We start from the raw sequence: 18457 nt of genomic DNA on the forward strand, positions 1-18457 counted from the left end.
GCGGTCGATGAATTTTTCTTTCCGTTTAGTGCTCATCCCCGCTTTTTGACAACTGTGAATTCCCCGCGAGCGACGTCATCACCTGAGCAGCCTCGTCCTACTCCTGAGGTCATTGAGCAGCACTTCCTAGGCTGATTACTCCATTGGCTTGGGAACTTTCTCACTGCGCCTCTTTTTTTCTATAAACATAGAGCGATGCTTACAGCGGTCTCGTACGCTCTGGGTTCAATGTTAGCCTTCTCTGGATATGGCGGGGAAGGTGGGGGTGGGGACGGGTTTAGATGGGGATTGTCGCCATCTTCAGGCACAGCCGTTGAACAGTGGGCACAGTATAGCCGAGGGTAACTTCTATATCGATGTTTTTCGGAAGTGGGCGACTTTGGATGGGGACTTTCTAGGTGCAAGAGCGATGGAAAAAGCATGGCTGAAGTGCTCTACCCCAGCTCATTCCGAAGACTGTTGGGCGAGAAGTTCTACCACGAACTGGATCTCAGCATCTCTGTTCCTCTGAAGCTACGTTTGACATCATAGATCATATGAGAAGTTGAAAACTAATGGGACACCATAATATCCAATCGGTTGTAGATGGCTATAGCAGGTGGCGAGGCATTTGTAACGGCAATAGACGGATTTCGATATCCACTTCAAACTTACTTGGTCTTCAACTATTTCTTCAAGAATCGTATCGCATATATAAAAGATAGCGTTGATCTTTCGAGATAAGTCACAAAAGTATATTCTCAAATACTCTTATTCAAGTTCAAAATGACTGTCACCACAAACGGAACCACCTTTTCCAACATCTCTATCAAGCCCTTGCACCGGACTTTCGCTGCCGAGGTCAGTGGTGTGGACTTTTCGGCTCCCTTGACGGATGAAGTATTCAAGGAGATACACCAGGCTATAACAAAGGTATGCCCCACATTGCGAACTTGCATTATGCGGTCTTCGAATTGACATTGTGGTTACAACGCAGTATGGTGTCCTCATCTTTCGTGGCACCGGTCTCACGGATGAGGGCCATATCGATTTCTCTAAGAAATTCGGCGAGTTGGACGACGTGAAGCCGTATATCAGCGCTGGTCGGAAACACCGTCTCAAATACGCAGAGCTCTTCGATGTCAGCAATGTCGAGGCCGACGGGACCATCCTTGACCCTACAAGCCCACGTTCCCAAGCAAACAAGGTAAATATCTTAGTAATGGCCGAAAGGAATCTCTCTGCATAACAGTTCTGACCATCACGGGTACACAGGGTAATGACCTCTTCCATGTGGACTCAAGCTTCAACCCTCGCCGCGCCGGATACTCCCTTCTCCTAGCACATGAGCTGCCACCGAGTGGCATGGGTGGCCACACTGCCTTTGCAGACACGAGGACGGCATTCGACGATCTCTCGCCGGAGCTTAAGGAGCAGCTATTGGCCAAGAACTACATTGCTTGCCACTCTATGCACCACTCTCGCAAAAAGGCCGCCCCCGAGGCCTTTGCCGGCATCAACCCGCTCGATTACCCTATGGGGCGGCACCAATTGGTGCAGCGCCACGAGGCATCCGGTCGTATGAATTTATACCTTGCGGCCCACATTCACCATATTGAAGACCTTACTCCCGAGGAATCACAGGCGCTGTTTGACCAGCTGTTCAAGCACGCAACTCGCAATGAGAATACCTTGGAGATTGAGTGGGAGCAACCGGGCGATCTGGTTCTTTGGGATAATACTTGCACTATGCACCGGGCTGTTGGAGGGCCTTTCGTTCGGAAATACAAGCGCGACATGAGACGGACGACCGTTCACGATTCAAGCTCGACGGCTTGGGGATTGAATGAGCACACTGATGTGAGGCAAGGGCTTCCTTGAACTGTTGAAAATGTAGCGCTGGGATATCCATGGCTTGTATGAATCATTGTGATGGTTTATATGTTGATGAAGTCAATCCTTTTTGTGTTTTACTCTGTATTTTCTGAACATCAAGTCATTTTGAGACATAAATTGAATACCAATTGTTTCGCTTCGTCCTATTCTGCCTTGTCATAATTATAGTTCTGAATGAATGCTTCCATTCTTGCACAATTTGCAAGGTTCAACAGTTGCAGCATACAGAATCTACGTGTATGGAGACGAATCAACCTACCGCACGAGACTGAAATATAATGTTCTTTGTTCTAGCAACTAATACTCAGCGCGATCCTAGAAACTTAGAACAATGCATAAACCATTCAATGCAAAACCGCCTATCCTATCATAAGAATTGGCCATGACGATTAATTAAATTTGGCTACAAACCACCGACTCAGCGCCATATAAGACAGCTATACATTGCGAAGCGAAGCGCATAACATTAAGGAGGGCCCCCTGAGCCACTATACCTAGAAAAGCTGCTAACTACGCCCCCGTGTATATGAATTATTTACTGACAGTTAAAACAAGGGTCTGCAACCCTCTTCCATGTCTCTCCATGGAGAGAATCCTCGTATTGTGCAGGCCGCAGGCCTTTACGCTGCAAGGAAATTCCGTGAACGTTGCGGTTTCCTATGCTCCAGCCTCTGAGAAAATGAACCCAAGGGTAAGTTTCCGCGCAGTTCCCGATCTTTGTGTTGATATCCTCGTTGTGCTCACGCGCCGGGGTTTTCTGGTATGACCATCCCCGCAGTGTGAGGTGTTCGCCTGCAACAAGTCTGTATAAAGGAGGCGATCTTTGGCTTCCTGAGTCTTATTGGGATTGTGGTAAACACGACGGAGTCAGTCGAGAATTGTGCTAAAATCATACACGCTGGAATCGCGTGCGATAGCGAGCTGGGGAAGGACCATGGCCTGAACTTGGCTTGCGAGATTGAGGTAGACACAATAGGTCTGGGCGGTAGAATCTCCGATGGCTGGTTCATCGATTGTAAGCTTTGCACGATAGCGGCATTTCATGTATCGTATTTCTTGGGGCAAGGGAGAGAGATGAAGAAGGATAGATTCTCTACTACGATCGAGATCGAGATTGTTTAATAGCCATGTGAAGCCTGACAAACACATCAGCATGTGATCAGCACGTGACCACCACAACAGTATCTCACTGACTGACCGGTAAATTTCTCTGGATCTGGAAGCGAAGACTTTGGACATCTTGCTTGAGGAGTAGGCAGATGTTGAACCTGGGCCTGGAGAGCTGTTGAAGGTTCTGGATCTCGCCTCGAAGGTTGTCAATGGTAGTAACGTGCCAGGTCTTGCAAGGAAGAGTGCATTCAATTCAAAATAACTAAGATGGTGAGAAAGAAGAAGCAAGTTGTAAAGTGAGAAGCAACCAGTTAATATAGCTGACCACTTCGCAAACGTTTCGGCAATGTGAGATGAGATTGAAACTGAGTTCTGAACTATGAAATCCGACAGTGTCAATTCGCCTCATTTAGAGAAGCTCAAACCTCTACTACGAAGCTAATTGCGAGGACTAAGTAGAAATATTTCCCATGGAAGTTCTGAACCAATCTAGGTCTTAAGACTATAGGTTACAGTTTTCATAACGCTGATGCAAGTCATCTAAGATAAAGAGTTGCGCCATTTACTCCAAAATATCAAGTACTGATGACTCATGAGAAAGGAAGCCATGTTGTATTGTGTGTGTGTGTGTTTTCTAAGAGAGAGAGAAGAAGGAAGATTGAACAAGGTGGGGAGCAGTTCCTATCAACCTAAGAAACGGTCTTAACAAGTACACGACTTTAAATCTAACACGACACGACCTTGCAACTTGCCGCCCTTCATCTCCGCAAAGACATCATTGATGTTCTGTACCGTCTCAACACGGAACGGGGTCGAGACTACCCGTTTTGCCATAGCCAGGGTTTCCATTGCCTCTCGACGGTTGCCAACAGTGCTTCCAACAATGGCCAGTTGCTTACCGACCATTGCGTGAGGATAAGCGCCGGCAATCGGCTGTGGATCACCCGGAACACCTACGCACACCAGTGTTCCGTTGAACCTGAGATATGAGAGGGCTTCCGCATATGCAGCGTTGCTTGCGCTGCAAATGACGGCCGCTGAAGCGCCAAGCCCACCAGTAATGGCCATTATTTCGTCGGAAATGCTCTTGCTTCCATCATCAAGGAACTTGGTGACATCGATGAAAGCTTCGGCACCACACTCCTTTACAAAAGATTCCTTGGCTCCTATATCCAAGCCGATGATTCTGAATCCCATGCCTCGGCTTCCGAGCTGCACTCCCAGATGACCTAGACCACCGCCGGCTCCAGTAATTACCACCCAATCCCCGGCCTGGGCTCTGCTCTTCTTGAGGGCTGAGTAAACCGTAACACCACCGCAAAGAAGCGGTGCAGCCATCTCACTTGCCAACCCATCCGGGATCGGTGTCACATAGTGGGCAGGAGCCAGAGCGTATTCCTGGAATGTGCCGGGGCATGTATAGCCCGAGATTTCGGAGTTCGCGCAGATGCCGTCGGCGCCAGCCAAACAAGGCATGCAGTTGCCACAGGCGGACGCAACCCATTTGATGCCAACACGGTCACCAATCTTGACTCCGGAAGCCTCACATGACGGTCCCAGCTGGGCGATGATGCCGACGCCTTCGTGGCCGCCAACCTGACCGCTTTTTACAGGCTCTGGAAGCCAGCTCCACTAATGAACGAGTTTCAGTTAGGCAAGACATCCCACGAAATTTCTGTGAAGAAAGATTGGTCTTACTGTTTTTGTCATGAGGCTGAGATCCGAATGGCATACTCCGGAGTGAGTGCTGGCTTGATGTCAGTGCTATTCAATAACGCCGAGGAGTCCAACTTACATCTTGACAAGGACTTGCCCAGGGCCTGGGGTTGGAGTATCCAACTCCACCAGGCGAGTGGAGATCTCGCCCGGGTTGTCATAAATCAAGCCTTTGTGGGTTTTGGGGACTTCCATGGTGAGAAATATAGACTTCGGAGAGGATAAGAGTAGCTAACGAAGGACCTTGGTGGTGTGAATTGGGAAGAATTGGGAATTGGTTGTTCTTTGTTTTATAGATGAGTTCCGTTCGGGACCCACCCCCGCAATCCTGGGGAATCCGAGCTTCGTGGCCATCTGTTTCCATCTCCAGCCGTCCTCAAATGTCCGCGTTCACATGGCCATCCGTATCTATGTTCCGGCTATAGATGGCGCGCCTACTAACGGGCGCAATTCGAAATTCCGATGTGAGCGAGGATTGCGGGGCATTCTATTGGGATCTTTGGAATAGATAAATACGGCACCATCACAGCAAAAGCGCACATTTATCACCCCAAGCCATATCGCACAACTCCTCACGACCAAGTCAAAAATAACCCAGTCATACACGATGGCCGACTCGACCCTAAACTTCGAAACCTTCTTCAACATAGTCAATGGCGAGAGCCGAGTCTCCGATACCACGACATTCAGCGTTGATCCTTCCACGGAGTCCAAGCTATGGAGTGTACCCGTGGCCTCCAAGAATGACGTGGAAGATGCTGTTCGCTCTGCCAATGAAGCATTCAAGTCCTGGTCTACGACACCCTTTGAGGAGCGAGTGGGCAAGCTCGTTCAGTGGAGACAGCTTTACGAGCCATACATTGAGGATTTCACCAAGCTACTAATGGCAGAGTGTGGCAAACCCCGTGGCGTAGCAGCCGGCGAGGCGAACGAAGTTCTTGCTCTGTTTGATCACAACGTGCAGCTTCGCATTCCGGAAGAGAGGCTCGAAGACGAGAGCCGCATCGCAATCACTCGTCATGTCCCTGTCGGAGTCGTCGCTGCTATCTGCCCATGGAATTTCCCTCTCGTCTTGTCTATTGGAAAGATCCTGCCAGCTTTGCTGACCGGATGTACGATCATTGTCAAGCCGTCGCCTTTTACGCCGTACTCGGCACTCAAATTTGTTGAACTGGCGCAGCAAATCTTCCCTCCCGGCGTCGTTCAAGCCATTGGTGGCGAGGACTCTATTGGCCCGGCGCTCGTTCAACACCCCAATGTCAACAAGATCTCATTCACGGGATCCAGTGCAACTGGAAAGAGAATCATGGCTTCCGCGGCCGCGACACTGAAACGTGTGACTCTTGAACTGTGCGTATAATTCCTCAGCACGGCACTCGAAGAATATCCTGCTCACATAAGTTTTTCTAGGGGAGGAAATGATCCAGCAATCGTCTACCCCGATGTGGACATCGAAAAAACTGCCCCTGAAGTGGCAATGGGCTGCTTCGTCTTCTGCGGTCAAGTTTGCGTCGCCACCAAGAGAGTATACGTCCACGAAAGCATTTACGAGCCATTCCTGAAGGCTATGGTGGATGCGGTCTCTCAAATGGAGGTGGGCAAGGCTGACAGCCCTAGCACTGTACTGGGCCCGATGCAGAACAAAATGCAGTATGACAAAGTCCAGGACCTGGTTGCCGATACTAAAGCCCAGGGCTACAAATTCGCTCTCGCTCCGCGTGTGATAGAAGGAAAAGGCTACTACATCTCTCCAAGCATTGTGGACAATCCTCCTCCGACCGCGCGAATCGTTGTGGAAGAACAATTTGGTTCGTTGATCAGTCCCATGGGAAAAAGTGAACATGCTAATTCCGTTGCATTTAGGTCCAATTGTGCCAGTCCTCAAATGGTCCGATGAAAATGATGTTATCGCTCGCGCCAACGGAACGACTTCGGGCCTTGGCGCATCCGTGTGGAGTGGAGATGCTTCCCGAGCCGAGAAAGTAGCCAAGCAAATGCAGGCTGGAAGCGTCTTTGTGAATTCCTGGGCGAAGACCACGCCTCGGGCGATGTTGTCTGGACACAAAGAGAGTGGAATCGGCGGTGAATGGGGATCTACAGGGTTCCTTGAGTACTGTAACACACAAGTTGTGCACTTATTCAAGTGAGTTCAGGGGTTTTAACTAGTATTTCGATGAGTAATTAGCTCGGCATAACTAGCCACAATAGTATAGGTGCAAAAATAGCCTCTGTCATTGAAAAGGGCATGATCTAGTTGGCTCAATAGTAGTCTTTTGAGTAGTCTTTTGAGTGGTCTTTTTAGTAGTCTTTTTAGTAGTCTTTTTAGTAGTCTTTTTAGTAGTCCTTTAAAGGTTCTCTTCGTGTATATATCTTCTCCCCATCCCAAGTTTTGTAGGTAGACAGAAAAAGACGGAAAAGGCTTAATTTGTGTGTTATACCAATCTAGGAATATCGCCCCCTTAGACCCTAAGCAGGAACCGAGGTCTTCGTTACGGTCTGGTAGGAATATATATTCCACATATAAGCTTGGACATACGCATGTGACGTATAGAGTCCCGTCTATTACCGAACCCCACAGACATTGCGGATGCGGGGTTAATCCGGGGAATAAATCCCTTTTTTCAACCCTTTCTGCTTCCTACTCCTTGCTATCTGTAAATCTCATGCACAATGACTCGTAGCCAAAATCTCCGTGTCTATCGCGCGTGCCAACGGTGTCGTCAGCGGAAACTCAAATGTGATCCGTGAGTTGTACACCTCGGTCACCCTCCGCTCTCACTAACATTTTTCAGGTCCAACTTGTCCGAAGGGACAAAACCTTCCTGCGTACAGTGTCTCCGTTCTAGCAATGAGTGCATGCCCGCCGGGTCACGGCGCGGCGGCGACTTCTCACGGTTTCGACGTCCATACGGGGACCGAAGCTCTACGCCAACGCGGGCTAATATAGGCCACGGACTGCATGACGAACAAAATAGAGACGACGAAAAAGTAATCGACGATCCTATCTACGCTGAATTAACGAATCCGGGTGATGCACTCCAAATCCTTGCCCAACTCGCCGCGAACGACTCCCAGGTTCCCAATCACCCTAATGACTCTACGACCTTCGATCCTTTCCCGGCGACTCCATCCACGAAGCGAGGGGGGACGGATACCGCTTTTAATATAAATGGTCCGATCGAGTCGATTCAACCTCCTGTGTTACAGTCGACATTGTCTGAGACAGAGACATTGGTGATCGGTGTGTTAGGCACAGATACTGTTTGCCGTCTAATACATCAGTATGAAGCCCTTTATATTCCGTGTGCGATTTCCCTTCTAACATTTTCTAGCTACGCAGCAAATTACCACACTTTCTGTCCCCTCGCCCCGAAACGGCTTCTGGCAACAACGGATCCACGCAAGGCGGCAGTAGACGAGCCGTTCCTGCTGACAGTGCTTCTGACCATTGCATCCAAAGACGAGCCCGCATATAAGGATATCCACCAACATTGCTGGAAATATCTCAAGCGGCACTTGTTAGATATACTCCTCGCCACGCCATCCACCTTAAGGGTCGGGTCTGTCGAAGGTCTCCTGCTTCTCTCGGAGTGGGTGCCTTATATGCAACTTGAAACCTGTTCCTATCCTAATATGTTCCCGAGGAACCTGAGTGCCGTCGAGGATAATATGGCCTGGTCACTCATCGGCCAGGCGGTGAGGCATTCTTATCTCCTGCGTCTAGACAAGGCATCCTTTCGGGAGACGGCTCTTGGGGAGTCGCAAGAACTCGAGAATCGAAACCTTCTAGCGTGGATATGTGCGTTCTATAAATTCCTGCTGGTTGTTTAGCAATACTGATTAGCTTAGTTGTATATATCGCCGACCGACAGATCTCCGTCCGTATGGGACAATCATTCTGGTCTCGTGGGCCATCGCTCTCGACGAACTTTACGGCCAATGACTTTCCAACTCTACGGCTCAGGGCAGATGCAGAGCACAAATATGCACATGTGCTACAGGCTACCATTGAGCTCACGCAGCTTCTTCACAACGTGCATGACACTTTATACGCGTCCAAGGAACGAAGAACTCAAATGGTTCGAAGAGGAGACTACAATCGCTACCTAGATGATTTTCGGCACTCCATGTCGGCGTGGAAAGACCGTTGGGACGGTCTCGAGACATCTCCCAAGCTGCACTGTACAATGCATATCTTCAAGGAGTACGTTCGATTGTACGCAAACTCATTTTCTTTCCAGTCACTTCTTTCCAGGGCAGCTCATCACAGTCGCCCTGCGGGAGAAAACCGGGCAACAACTTCAGGGCCAAAGAGAGCCCCCTCTCTGTTTCCACGGGGCATCATGTCGACCGCAGAGGGTGCATATGTGCTCGAAGCAGTAGATGCAGCCCGGGCGATCCTGACAATAGTTGTCCAGACAATTTCTCAGGCGCAGATTCGCTATATGCCGTTCCGATTCTACATGTACGTATCACTATCAACAATACGGATTGTCTCTGGGAATGGCTAATTGATCGAATAGGTATACTGTGTACTCCGCGGTGTTTTTATACAAAGCGGACGTCTTTGGAGCCGTCGTGAGCACAGAACATACCGAAGTCGTCAACTTGGTGCAACATTTTATACAAGTACTTGAGGAAGCTGCCATTAGCGATTCCCATATTGCTAGTCGGTTTGCAAGTTTGTTGAAGCGCATGTGGCTCCCAGACAGGCAATGCCATTCTCCCAAGCGAACCACATCTTCCGCCGCTTCGAACTATGTAAATACGTCGTCACAGCAGTGCGAACTCGCCCGAAATACTGATTTACTCGACGACGGAGCTCGCCACGATCTTGCTTCTAGCATGCAGGTTCCTGAGCCTGCACAAATTCCCACACCATATTTCAATCTTTTTTACCCTGAATTCTCGACTTTAGAGTCCGAGCTGGTCGAATTCGGGGTAGGCTCAACTAATTTCCCGTTTTGAAGCCGAATATATGGGTGGATGTTCATAATTTCAGAGGCATGGAAAGCCAAATCAGTCACCGGATGACAGAAATAAGTAACTAACATTGTATGGGAGCTACCTAGGTATGGTGGTAATATCAAATTCTAAGAAATCATGAAATTGTCAACTTTGTAGCCTTAGAGTACGCTCTTAGCCTGTGAAACCATCAACCAGAGTAGTTACTAACAGAATCAAGGCAGTTCGATTGCCACCAGACCGATGGTGAAAGAGGTTACCATCCATAGGGGTTATTAGACCTTTGTGGCAAAACATTATGATGGCATATCCATACATCTAGAATTACCTCAGAACAACCATGGCCCACAAGCATGAATTGACTGGCTCACACTGAATCCCAGAATATATTAGAATCAGTGGCACAATTAGATACATCTGAATGGTAAGTGCGGAGAAGGACCCAAGGTGATGGTAAATATCATCGTCATGATCAAATCATTGCCACCACCTTCGATACACATAAATACGAACGGTTCTCCCTAGATTTTAGAGGATATATCAAACAAACCGAAATAAATCGACATAATAATTATCACATCTCGTGGTATGCTTCCACTTTGACCCTTTTCCTTTTTGGGGAGAGCATCGGGAGTTGATAGTGGAGGAGGATGCGATGCTCTATAAGAATTTTTGCTAACATTATCAAGACATCATGCCTAAGGATAAAGGTCAGAACAAGGGCGAGTTAGCTTCCGACTGCAGAGCTAAGGCCCACGCTACGGAAAAGGCTTCCCACAGCGAGATGGGGCCTAATGAACTTTTGAGTGAACACATGGATTCTGCTGGCAACCCAGTACCTGATCCAAGCTGGGGCACAACCAGGCCACCTGAGGAGGATGAGGATTTGTTTGAGGCTGCGAATGCAGACACTTCGGAATTTAAGGGTTGATTTGATATGGAAAGGGGGTTTTTCATGAGCGAAAGTTAAAATAATCATACGTATTATTTTCTTAAATTTGCAAGCTATCTACTGCAGGTTTCAATAGCTACATGTATGTTTCAATAGGTTCCAGTACAACATAAGAAGACTAAGTACATATAGTGGAGTTAGTGGGCTCATTGCTATGGCAACACAAGTTATAGACGGTGACACTTCGTAGCGTAGAACCTTGGAAATATCATCTTGTTGCTCTTATTTGTCTGTTGTCGATTTCAATTGGAGTTGCAATTTCAATTTCAATCTCAATTTCCGTTCTTTTTTTTTATATTACATTCTTTCTACCGAATATGACTCTGAGCTCAAGTGTGTTTACTATGAACTGAATCTCCCAAGGAAACAACGACAGTACCGACCCCCTCCCTTTCACTCATTCCTGTCCACATATTCCCTTTCCAATCTCTTATTTTCCCCTCTCAAATCCTCATGTAATCAATCTTGCATGTACCACTCTCTTCTTGATCGACGACGCGACGCCGTCACCGCTTGTGTGCAGCTATTAAGCGACAACAATAGGAACATGGCGCTTGACCCGCGCTTCTATCAACACATCGGCCATTCGGGCCCAGGCTCGATATCTTCAGCCGCTTCATCCGTCATATCGGCCGCCACAGGGATCACCTCACCTAGCATTATCTCGACCTCCGCTTCCGCCGCTACCCTCCGATCTACAGCTTCAAGTCCTTCCTTCCGCGCGCGAGACGGGTTCCCGATATCCAATACCAGAGATGGGATGGCTAGCCCGGCACCAGGGGGAAATGTGCGTGTCGTCGTACGAGTGCGGAAGTTCTTACCTCGAGGTAGGTGTTGTTTGGGAGATTTGCGGGGTGGCGCGGTACCCCGAAAATAGAGGGTGTGTTCTGACCTCATCTTGCAGAAATCGATCGCAAGGCAGAATGTTTGATTTCGATGGACCCGCGTACGCAGATGACCTGCCTGCAAGCACCGAAACCGAAACCCGGCGACCAAGGGAAACTCAAGTCCCACGCCCGCGGCAAGATCTTGGAGGATAAATCTTTTACATTCGATAACTCTTTTTGGTCCCATGATGAGGAAGATGAGCATTACGCGCACCAGGAAGATGTGTATAATGCTCTCGGTGAAGAGTTCCTGGATCACAACTTTGAAGGATACCACACGTGTATCTTCGCATACGGACAGACAGGTTCAGGAAAGAGTTATACCATGATGGGAACACCAGATAGGCCCGGCTTGATTCCTCGAACGTGCGAGGATCTGTTCCAGCGCATCGAGAACTCCCCTTCTCCTGATATCAGCTACAACGTCCGAGTGTCTTATTTTGAAGTCTACAACGAGCATGTTCGCGATCTTTTGGTTCCACGAACAGATCCACCGCATTATCTCCGCATTCGTGAATCCCCATCGGAGGGTCCATATGTCAAGGATTTAACCGAGGTCACTGCAAGGAACTACACTGAATTGATGAAGTTTATGCGAAAGGGCGATGTCTCACGAACCACGGCTAGCACAAAGATGAACGACACATCGTCTCGATCTCACGCAGTCTTTACCATCACTCTCAAACAGATCCACCATGATTTGTCAACAGATGAGACGACTGAGCGCACTGCTCGGATTCGGTTAGTCGATCTGGCAGGTTCCGAGCGTGCCAAATCTACCGAAGCAACTGGCGCTAGACTTCGTGAGGGTGCAAATATCAACAAGTCTTTGACTACGTTAGGTCGTGTCATTGCAGCGCTTGCCGATCCCAAGAAACTCCGCGGCCCACGAAAGGGCAAAGAACTCGTACCATATCGCGATTCGATCCTGACATGGCTACTGAAGGACAGTCTAGGCGGCAACTCCAAGACTGCGATGATTGCCTGTATCGCACCTGCCGACTATGAAGAGACACTTTCGACTCTTCGTTATGCGGACCAGGCCAAGAATATTCGGACACGGGCACGGGTCAATCAAGATCAAATGTCGGCAGCTGAGCGTGATCAACAGATTGCGGAGATGACAGAGACAATTCGCGCCCTACAACTCAGCGTGAGCCAAGCAGCAGTCAACCAGCGCGCAAGCGAAGCCTCCGATGAAAGGCTCGAAGAGTACCAGCAGAAAGTCGAGAAAATGCAACGCCTCATGGAGGAGAATAAGATGGTCAGTGAATGCAAGATTCGACAACTACAAACAGAAAACGACGCTTTGCGCATGCATCTGAAGCTAGCGGTTGAGAGTCTCAAAAACCCAATCCCGGCCATTACCCTTGAGCAGCGAAAACCTAGCATTTCGTCCCTGCAAGATGAGAATCAACCGCCCAGTCATGACCCAGAAGACCGTGAAGGCTCTCCTTTAGTATCAGATGCCGAATCTGAAATAGACGTTTGGGAAGATGATGATACCGTCACCGATGATATCACCGACGAAGAGGCCCAACAGATGCAAGATTACATGCATGAGCTTCTTGGTGACCTGAGTGTCTTCAAGAGAAAGCTGGCCGCGGACCATGCCCGCTTCCGTCCAATCGAGGAGCATACGACTCAGAAACGCCGCGCCTTAGGAACCCTTGTCAGCAATTGTTAACATGTGAATACAAGTTTATTTTTATCTTTTGGGTGTACAGGGATTGCATGGTGTTGGTGGCGAGCTCTTTGTTTGCACTTCCTTGTTTGAATTAGGACCAGACTAGTTTTGGCCCGTGTACTTAGTTCTTTGACAGCGAACCCTGCGATGAATAATGAGACATTTGACGTTATGTATGTTTCAATGCTAGCTACCACCATTCTTTCAGGCCGCATTCTTATATGAGGCTATGTCCTTCAATCAGCAGTTGTAAATTATTTCTGTTCAGTATCTAACCGAAGACAAACGAGAAACTGAGAAAATTCAACGATTATAGTTACACTGTTTATTGTATGCAATGAACCGCAAGTTAGGGCTGCGCCGCTCAGTGAGCCGCTTATGGCATCATTTCATTTTGCGTGAGTCAACCCTCCCTCCTCCCCACCATCTTCGCAGAACCACACTCACACGTGAATCAATTCACAGACAAGATGACGGAACCCTCCAATTCAGTGCCGACCGCGCAAGTCTTAACTCCTGCCTCGTCAGCACTAGAGCAATCTCAACCCGTGACCGAAAACTCTCCGCAGACTCTCCCGATCCGCGACTCAAAACCCACTAAACCCACCGGAGATGCGCCCGCGTCCACAGACGGCACCACAGATAAGCCGCTTAGCCCAGCCGAGTTGAAGAAGAAAGCCAAGGCTGATAAGGCTGCCCGACGTATCCGAGAGAAACTCGATAAGGAAGGAGGTACCATCGGCAGTGCCATTCCCACTCCTGGTGTCGGTGCCCAGGCGCGTTCACCAACTACGCCGAAGAAGGATGCCGCTGGTACTGGCTCTGCACAGAAGGGACCCCGACCTCTTACCCCGCGCCGTGGCTCGGGTCCTCTCGCGCAAACTGGGTCCGTTCTCGTGGAGCAAAAGAAAAAGAAGGATGATAAGAAGGTTGCTGTCTTCGGGCATTTGTATGGACAACAGCGCCGTGTCACCGTCGCCGGTGCCACAAAGGAAGTGCACCATGCCATCTTGGCCTTGGGTATGCAGCTGATGGACTACACTATCTGTGGCAGCAGTGCGCGCTGCGTGGCAACGTTGATTGCTTTTAAACGAGTATGTTGTTGTTCTTCTGTTTCATGCTGGTAAGACATGACCCTAGACTGACAAGTCACTTTCTCAAGGTCATTGAATCTTACACAACCCCCATGGGCACCTCTCTGGCTCGCCACCTCACCACCCACCTCTCGTATCAAATCACCTACCTCTCGACATGCCGACCCCTCTCCATCAGCCAGGGAAATGCTATCCGTGCCTTGAAGCTCTTCATTGCCGGCATTGATCCCTCTACCCCCGAGACGAGTGCGAAGATCTCACTCTGCGAGTACATCGACAGCTTTATTCGGGAGAAGATTACCGTCGCCGACCAGGTGATTGCAGACAGTGCAGCACAGAAGGTTCAAGACGGCGACGTGATCGTAACATTTGCCGGCAGCAGCATTGTCAAGCAGACACTTTTGTTAGCGCACAACCAAGGCAAACGATTCCGCGTCTCGATCATCGACTCAAGGCCTCTCTTTGAAGGCAAGAGCCTCGCCCGCGATCTCGCCAAGAGCGGGCTCGACGTCCAATACTCCCTCGTCCACGCCATCACCCACGCCGTCAAGGATGCCACAAAGGTCTTCCTTGGAGCTCACGGCATGACCAGTAACGGCGGCTTGTACTCCCGCGTCGGCACCGCTCTTGTTGCCATGTCCGCCAAAGAGCGCGCCAGTGGCGTCGAAATCCCCGTCATTGTCTGCTGTGAGACAATCAAATTCACCGACCGCGTCGCCCTCGACAGCATCGTCGTCAACGAGATCGCCGACGCCAACGAGCTGCTACCCTTGAACACCCCTGTCTCCCTCGTCGTTCGCGACCCGGCAGATGCGTATGTCCCCCCTCCGCCTGAGAACAAGAAGGGTGGAAACCGCACCCCGGCTCCCGAACCTCCTGTTGTCCCGCACAAGACCTCTTCGTCGCCTCTCGCGAACTGGCGCAACACTCCCAACCTGCAGCTGCTGAACATCATGTATGATGTTACGCCTGCGGAATACGTCGACATGGTTATTACTGAGATGGGCAGTCTTCCTCCCAGTGCTGTCCCGATTGTCCACCGGATGGTGACAAACCTGTGATGTAATAATTCTTCGCTTTTTTCTGCAACATGGTCATGAATCTGGAGCGTATCGAACCTGTAATCTAAATTAAAAGCAATGAAAGTGGTTCCGACTGCTTAGGCGTCATGATTTCCAGGTCTGTTTTGTCTTTCTCCCTTTTATCCTTGTTTTCCGTTTGGAATCCTCGTGGGTCAGCATTTGGGCTGGTTTGTCTGATTGTATGTGTATGTTTTTCCCATTGCTTACATTTATTTTACTCGTTGGAATTTTATTTTAGAACAGGATGAACAGACAATAAATCTCTTTATGTACAATCGGCTTTGGAATACGGAATACTTGGTTCCCAATGTCTATAGGATTGCAGGGCTATTTGTACACGCCATCAGGACATGCCGTGGGAAGTAGATGATTACCCCGGAAATGGACGCTTCTCTATACAAACTCAAAAAAGCGCCACAACCATAGATTTGCGAAAAATAAACCGCAGCTTGCAACAATGTACATACACATACGAATTAAAAAAGACAAAAAAGAAATCGACAGCTCAGAGATTCGAACTCTGGTCCCCGAAGGGACTCGCTTAGCAGGCGAGCGCCTTAACCACTCGGCCAAACTGCCAATAGATGATAGTTTGCCACTCAATGAAATATATATTCCATAAGCTCAACGTTTGCTCTACTAAGACTTCAAGTTAGATGGTTTACAGGTTGGTGGATGTCTTGGTAGACTATGAAATTGTGCTAATAATTTCAGGGTTCGGAGCTCAGGGGTTTATCCATCTATACGGCTGTACAATGATAACATAGATATGCGAGATGAACCATTTATAGTCGTCGAGTAGAGCCTTTGAACATCAATTGATCTCGTCACGATCTCTAAATGGCCACCCCTTCCTCAGGAGATCAATGTCTTCTTTGTCACCCTCCGCAATAGCTATGAGAGAACTCTCAAGCTCGGCAGACTTCCGAACAGCCTCTTCGAAATGCTCATTGCTGACCCAGCCATCTTCACTTGTTACTCCTATCTGCTCCCGCCAGTGATCCACAACTTTGTTGATATTAAACCATAGTTTCTCCTGTTCATAGAAGCCATCCAGCTCCGCATCGGTGAATCGCACAGGACAAGGTATTCCCTCTATATCAGACAGGTGGGGCCAGTAATCAGCCATGCGGACTAATGCCCCTTTCAATGTCATCAAGTTTCCACTCCATTGCCTGCCGGCCCTATCAACAAGATGCTGGCGAGGAAGAAGGATGGGATCACGAAGAGCTTCGAGGTGCGCCTTGTTCAGGTGACCATTAAAGATACGATAGTAATAAGAGATGAGACGGCGTCGCTGGAGTTCATCAGCTTCGACCTTTTTGTCAGCCGGAAGCGTTTCGTATTCCGGTGGAAGTGATGGTTCTTCAAGATGAGGGGTTTCTTCTGCATCTGGGTTCTCGAATGTACGGGGGTAGCCTGCAACCAGCAAGCGCGGCTCAATTGTCGTATGTTGCCAGTCAATGATACACGAGATGGCGCCAGAATCGGGGGAGACAAAGATGTTATTTGGGTTCAAATCTAAAGATTGTCAGGCTTTGTCGGTGATGACTATGAATGGGACGTACCTGGGTGGCGGAGAGTGGGCCGATTAAGTGAACTGTCAGCAGCTTTTGGAAGTAAATATGGTGCCAATGCAAGGTACTTCTCCAGAAGACGGAGATAATCCTCGGGGTCTTTTGTCCCAGGGAAGACACCCATTGTGGGGGAAATCAAGTTGTAATGGCTTCCCATACCGCTGAGTCCATTCAATTTCCTTCTGTGCGACAGATAAAAGATAATCTTTGGGGTCGTTCCCTGTGATAGTCAAAATCCGAACTTCGAAGTAATGAAAGTTACACTCACATGGACCACGGCGGAGATTCAGACCGGCCCTTCTTCCATGCCAAAACATGTAATCCGCAGTTGGACCAATGCAAAATATCTCCGAGTCTTCGCATTTTTCAGCGCTCGCTATATATAGCGCAGCTTGAAGTTCAACTGGGGCATCTTTTTTGAAATAAATGCTCCCAATAGACCGGAAAGGAAGATCAAATAATTTCTTCTCGATTTCAACAAAACTGGATGCCAGTTTATGCTGTTCACGCTTGCTCATACTCAGCCATCTAGTCTCCAGGCCGACGCCTGAAGCTTTTTCCATGATGATGTATTCCACACGGGCGGGATTGGTGTCTGAGGAGGAATATCCATACATTTTAGGAACAGGGATACCCTTAGAACGGAGGTATTGCATGCTGGCAGCTTCGCTAGCGGTGGCATAATGTTTCGGCCCCGTGATAGGATACGGAATCTTGACAATAACCTCCAATCCATCCTCCATCGTCGAAAGGAAAACCCGGTTGAAACCGCCTTCCGCAATCTTGGTAATGTGAATGGGATGTCCGTGGCTTGGGCCAAGGTGCCTTTCAATTTCTCGTAAAAGGCCATCCTGGCTGAATTCGACATAACGCTCACGTAAACGAAGGTCTTCATTGTAGAAAAACCTGCCGGAGGTATAATTAAACAAGTCTCGGGACTCCGGAGAACCTATTAGATATGATTGTCTATCAATACGAATCACTCGTAACGTAAGGTGCGAAGGGCTACCAACACATGGAGAGAAACCCTTTCTGAAATGAAATACTGCACCTGGATGGAGATAAACTATGCCATCTTGCGGTATGCTTGAGCATTTCCAAGGTGATGTTTATCACGATCTCACGGGTAGGATGCTCTTAACGGCGACTTGACGCATTCCGAATTCGATGTCATATGTAGGCAAATTTACGTAGCAAATTGTTGTGGCTGAGAAGGTACAAGTGGAGCGTAATATTTATAATGCAGTTAAGCTTTCTAGGCTGGGCTCTGTTGGTTATGTAGTGGGTAACTCTTCATGGGTAAGAGATGAAAGGGGAAACTTCCAGAGGTCAGCTATCGCTCTTAGTAAGCACATAGGTACCTCTCCAGGGCTAGTTACCTACTTATGTGCAGACAAGTACTGGGTGTCTTACAGTCTTATATTTTCGGTTAGTGAGTGCTTAATGGTTGCGCGATAATGATCTAGGGTTGTTAATAACCGCCGCTCAAGGTTCCAGATGAGTATCGCTCCT

At 48.7% G+C, this 18457-nt stretch overlaps 8 protein-coding genes across 8 annotated transcripts; 6 read left to right on the top strand and 2 right to left on the bottom strand.

Moving 5' to 3' along the window:
- Positions 1-765: 765 nt before the first annotated feature.
- Positions 766-1860, top strand: N7518_001776 (TauD/TfdA dioxygenase family protein; the record flags this gene model as incomplete). Its single annotated transcript, XM_057182704.1, has 3 exons — positions 766-912; positions 977-1186; positions 1255-1860. 3 exons carry the CDS (start codon positions 766-768, stop codon positions 1858-1860), a joined length of 963 nt encoding a protein of 320 aa, XP_057044154.1.
- A 1827-nt stretch (positions 1861-3687) lies between these two features.
- Positions 3688-4896, bottom strand: N7518_001777 (zinc-dependent alcohol dehydrogenase; the record flags this gene model as incomplete). Its single annotated transcript, XM_057182705.1, has 3 exons — positions 3688-4617; positions 4684-4732; positions 4781-4896. 3 exons carry the CDS (start codon positions 4894-4896, stop codon positions 3688-3690), a joined length of 1095 nt encoding a protein of 364 aa, XP_057044155.1.
- Positions 4897-5308: 412 nt separating this feature from the next.
- Positions 5309-6848, top strand: N7518_001778 (aldehyde dehydrogenase family protein; the record flags this gene model as incomplete). Its single annotated transcript, XM_057182706.1, has 3 exons — positions 5309-6051; positions 6112-6509; positions 6565-6848. The coding sequence occupies 3 exons, from the start codon at positions 5309-5311 to the stop codon at positions 6846-6848; spliced, it is 1425 nt and encodes a 474-aa protein (XP_057044156.1).
- A 523-nt stretch (positions 6849-7371) lies between these two features.
- Positions 7372-10345, top strand: N7518_001779 (Zn(II)2Cys6 transcription factor; the record flags this gene model as incomplete). The annotated part of the gene is made up of 6 exons (XM_057182707.1): positions 7372-7445; positions 7494-7982; positions 8034-8500; positions 8551-9166; positions 9225-9642; positions 10292-10345. The coding sequence occupies 6 exons, from the start codon at positions 7372-7374 to the stop codon at positions 10343-10345; spliced, it is 2118 nt and encodes a 705-aa protein (XP_057044157.1).
- A 15-nt stretch (positions 10346-10360) lies between these two features.
- N7518_001780 (uncharacterized protein) lies at positions 10361-10597 on the top strand (the record flags this gene model as incomplete). Its single annotated transcript, XM_057182708.1, has 1 exon — positions 10361-10597. The coding sequence occupies one exon, from the start codon at positions 10361-10363 to the stop codon at positions 10595-10597; it is 237 nt and encodes a 78-aa protein (XP_057044158.1).
- A 568-nt stretch (positions 10598-11165) lies between these two features.
- N7518_001781 (kinesin-3 family protein uncB) lies at positions 11166-13192 on the top strand (the record flags this gene model as incomplete). The annotated part of the gene is made up of 2 exons (XM_057182709.1): positions 11166-11445; positions 11523-13192. The coding sequence occupies 2 exons, from the start codon at positions 11166-11168 to the stop codon at positions 13190-13192; spliced, it is 1950 nt and encodes a 649-aa protein (XP_057044159.1).
- Positions 13193-13662: 470 nt separating this feature from the next.
- On the top strand, positions 13663-15347 carry N7518_001782 (translation initiation factor eIF2B subunit delta; the record flags this gene model as incomplete). The annotated part of the gene is made up of 2 exons (XM_057182710.1): positions 13663-14286; positions 14355-15347. 2 exons carry the CDS (start codon positions 13663-13665, stop codon positions 15345-15347), a joined length of 1617 nt encoding a protein of 538 aa, XP_057044160.1.
- Positions 15348-16182: 835 nt separating this feature from the next.
- Positions 16183-18119, bottom strand: N7518_001783 (phosphotransferase family protein; the record flags this gene model as incomplete). The annotated part of the gene is made up of 5 exons (XM_057182711.1): positions 16183-16889; positions 16937-16968; positions 17105-17165; positions 17214-17851; positions 18070-18119. The coding sequence occupies 5 exons, from the start codon at positions 18117-18119 to the stop codon at positions 16183-16185; spliced, it is 1488 nt and encodes a 495-aa protein (XP_057044161.1).
- Positions 18120-18457: the final 338 nt, after the last annotated feature.

Source organism: Penicillium psychrosexuale, assembly GCF_028828465.1.
Source record: "Penicillium psychrosexuale strain IBT 29551 chromosome Unknown utg000002l, whole genome shotgun sequence".
Lineage (NCBI taxonomy): Eukaryota > Fungi > Ascomycota > Eurotiomycetes > Eurotiales > Aspergillaceae > Penicillium > Penicillium psychrosexuale.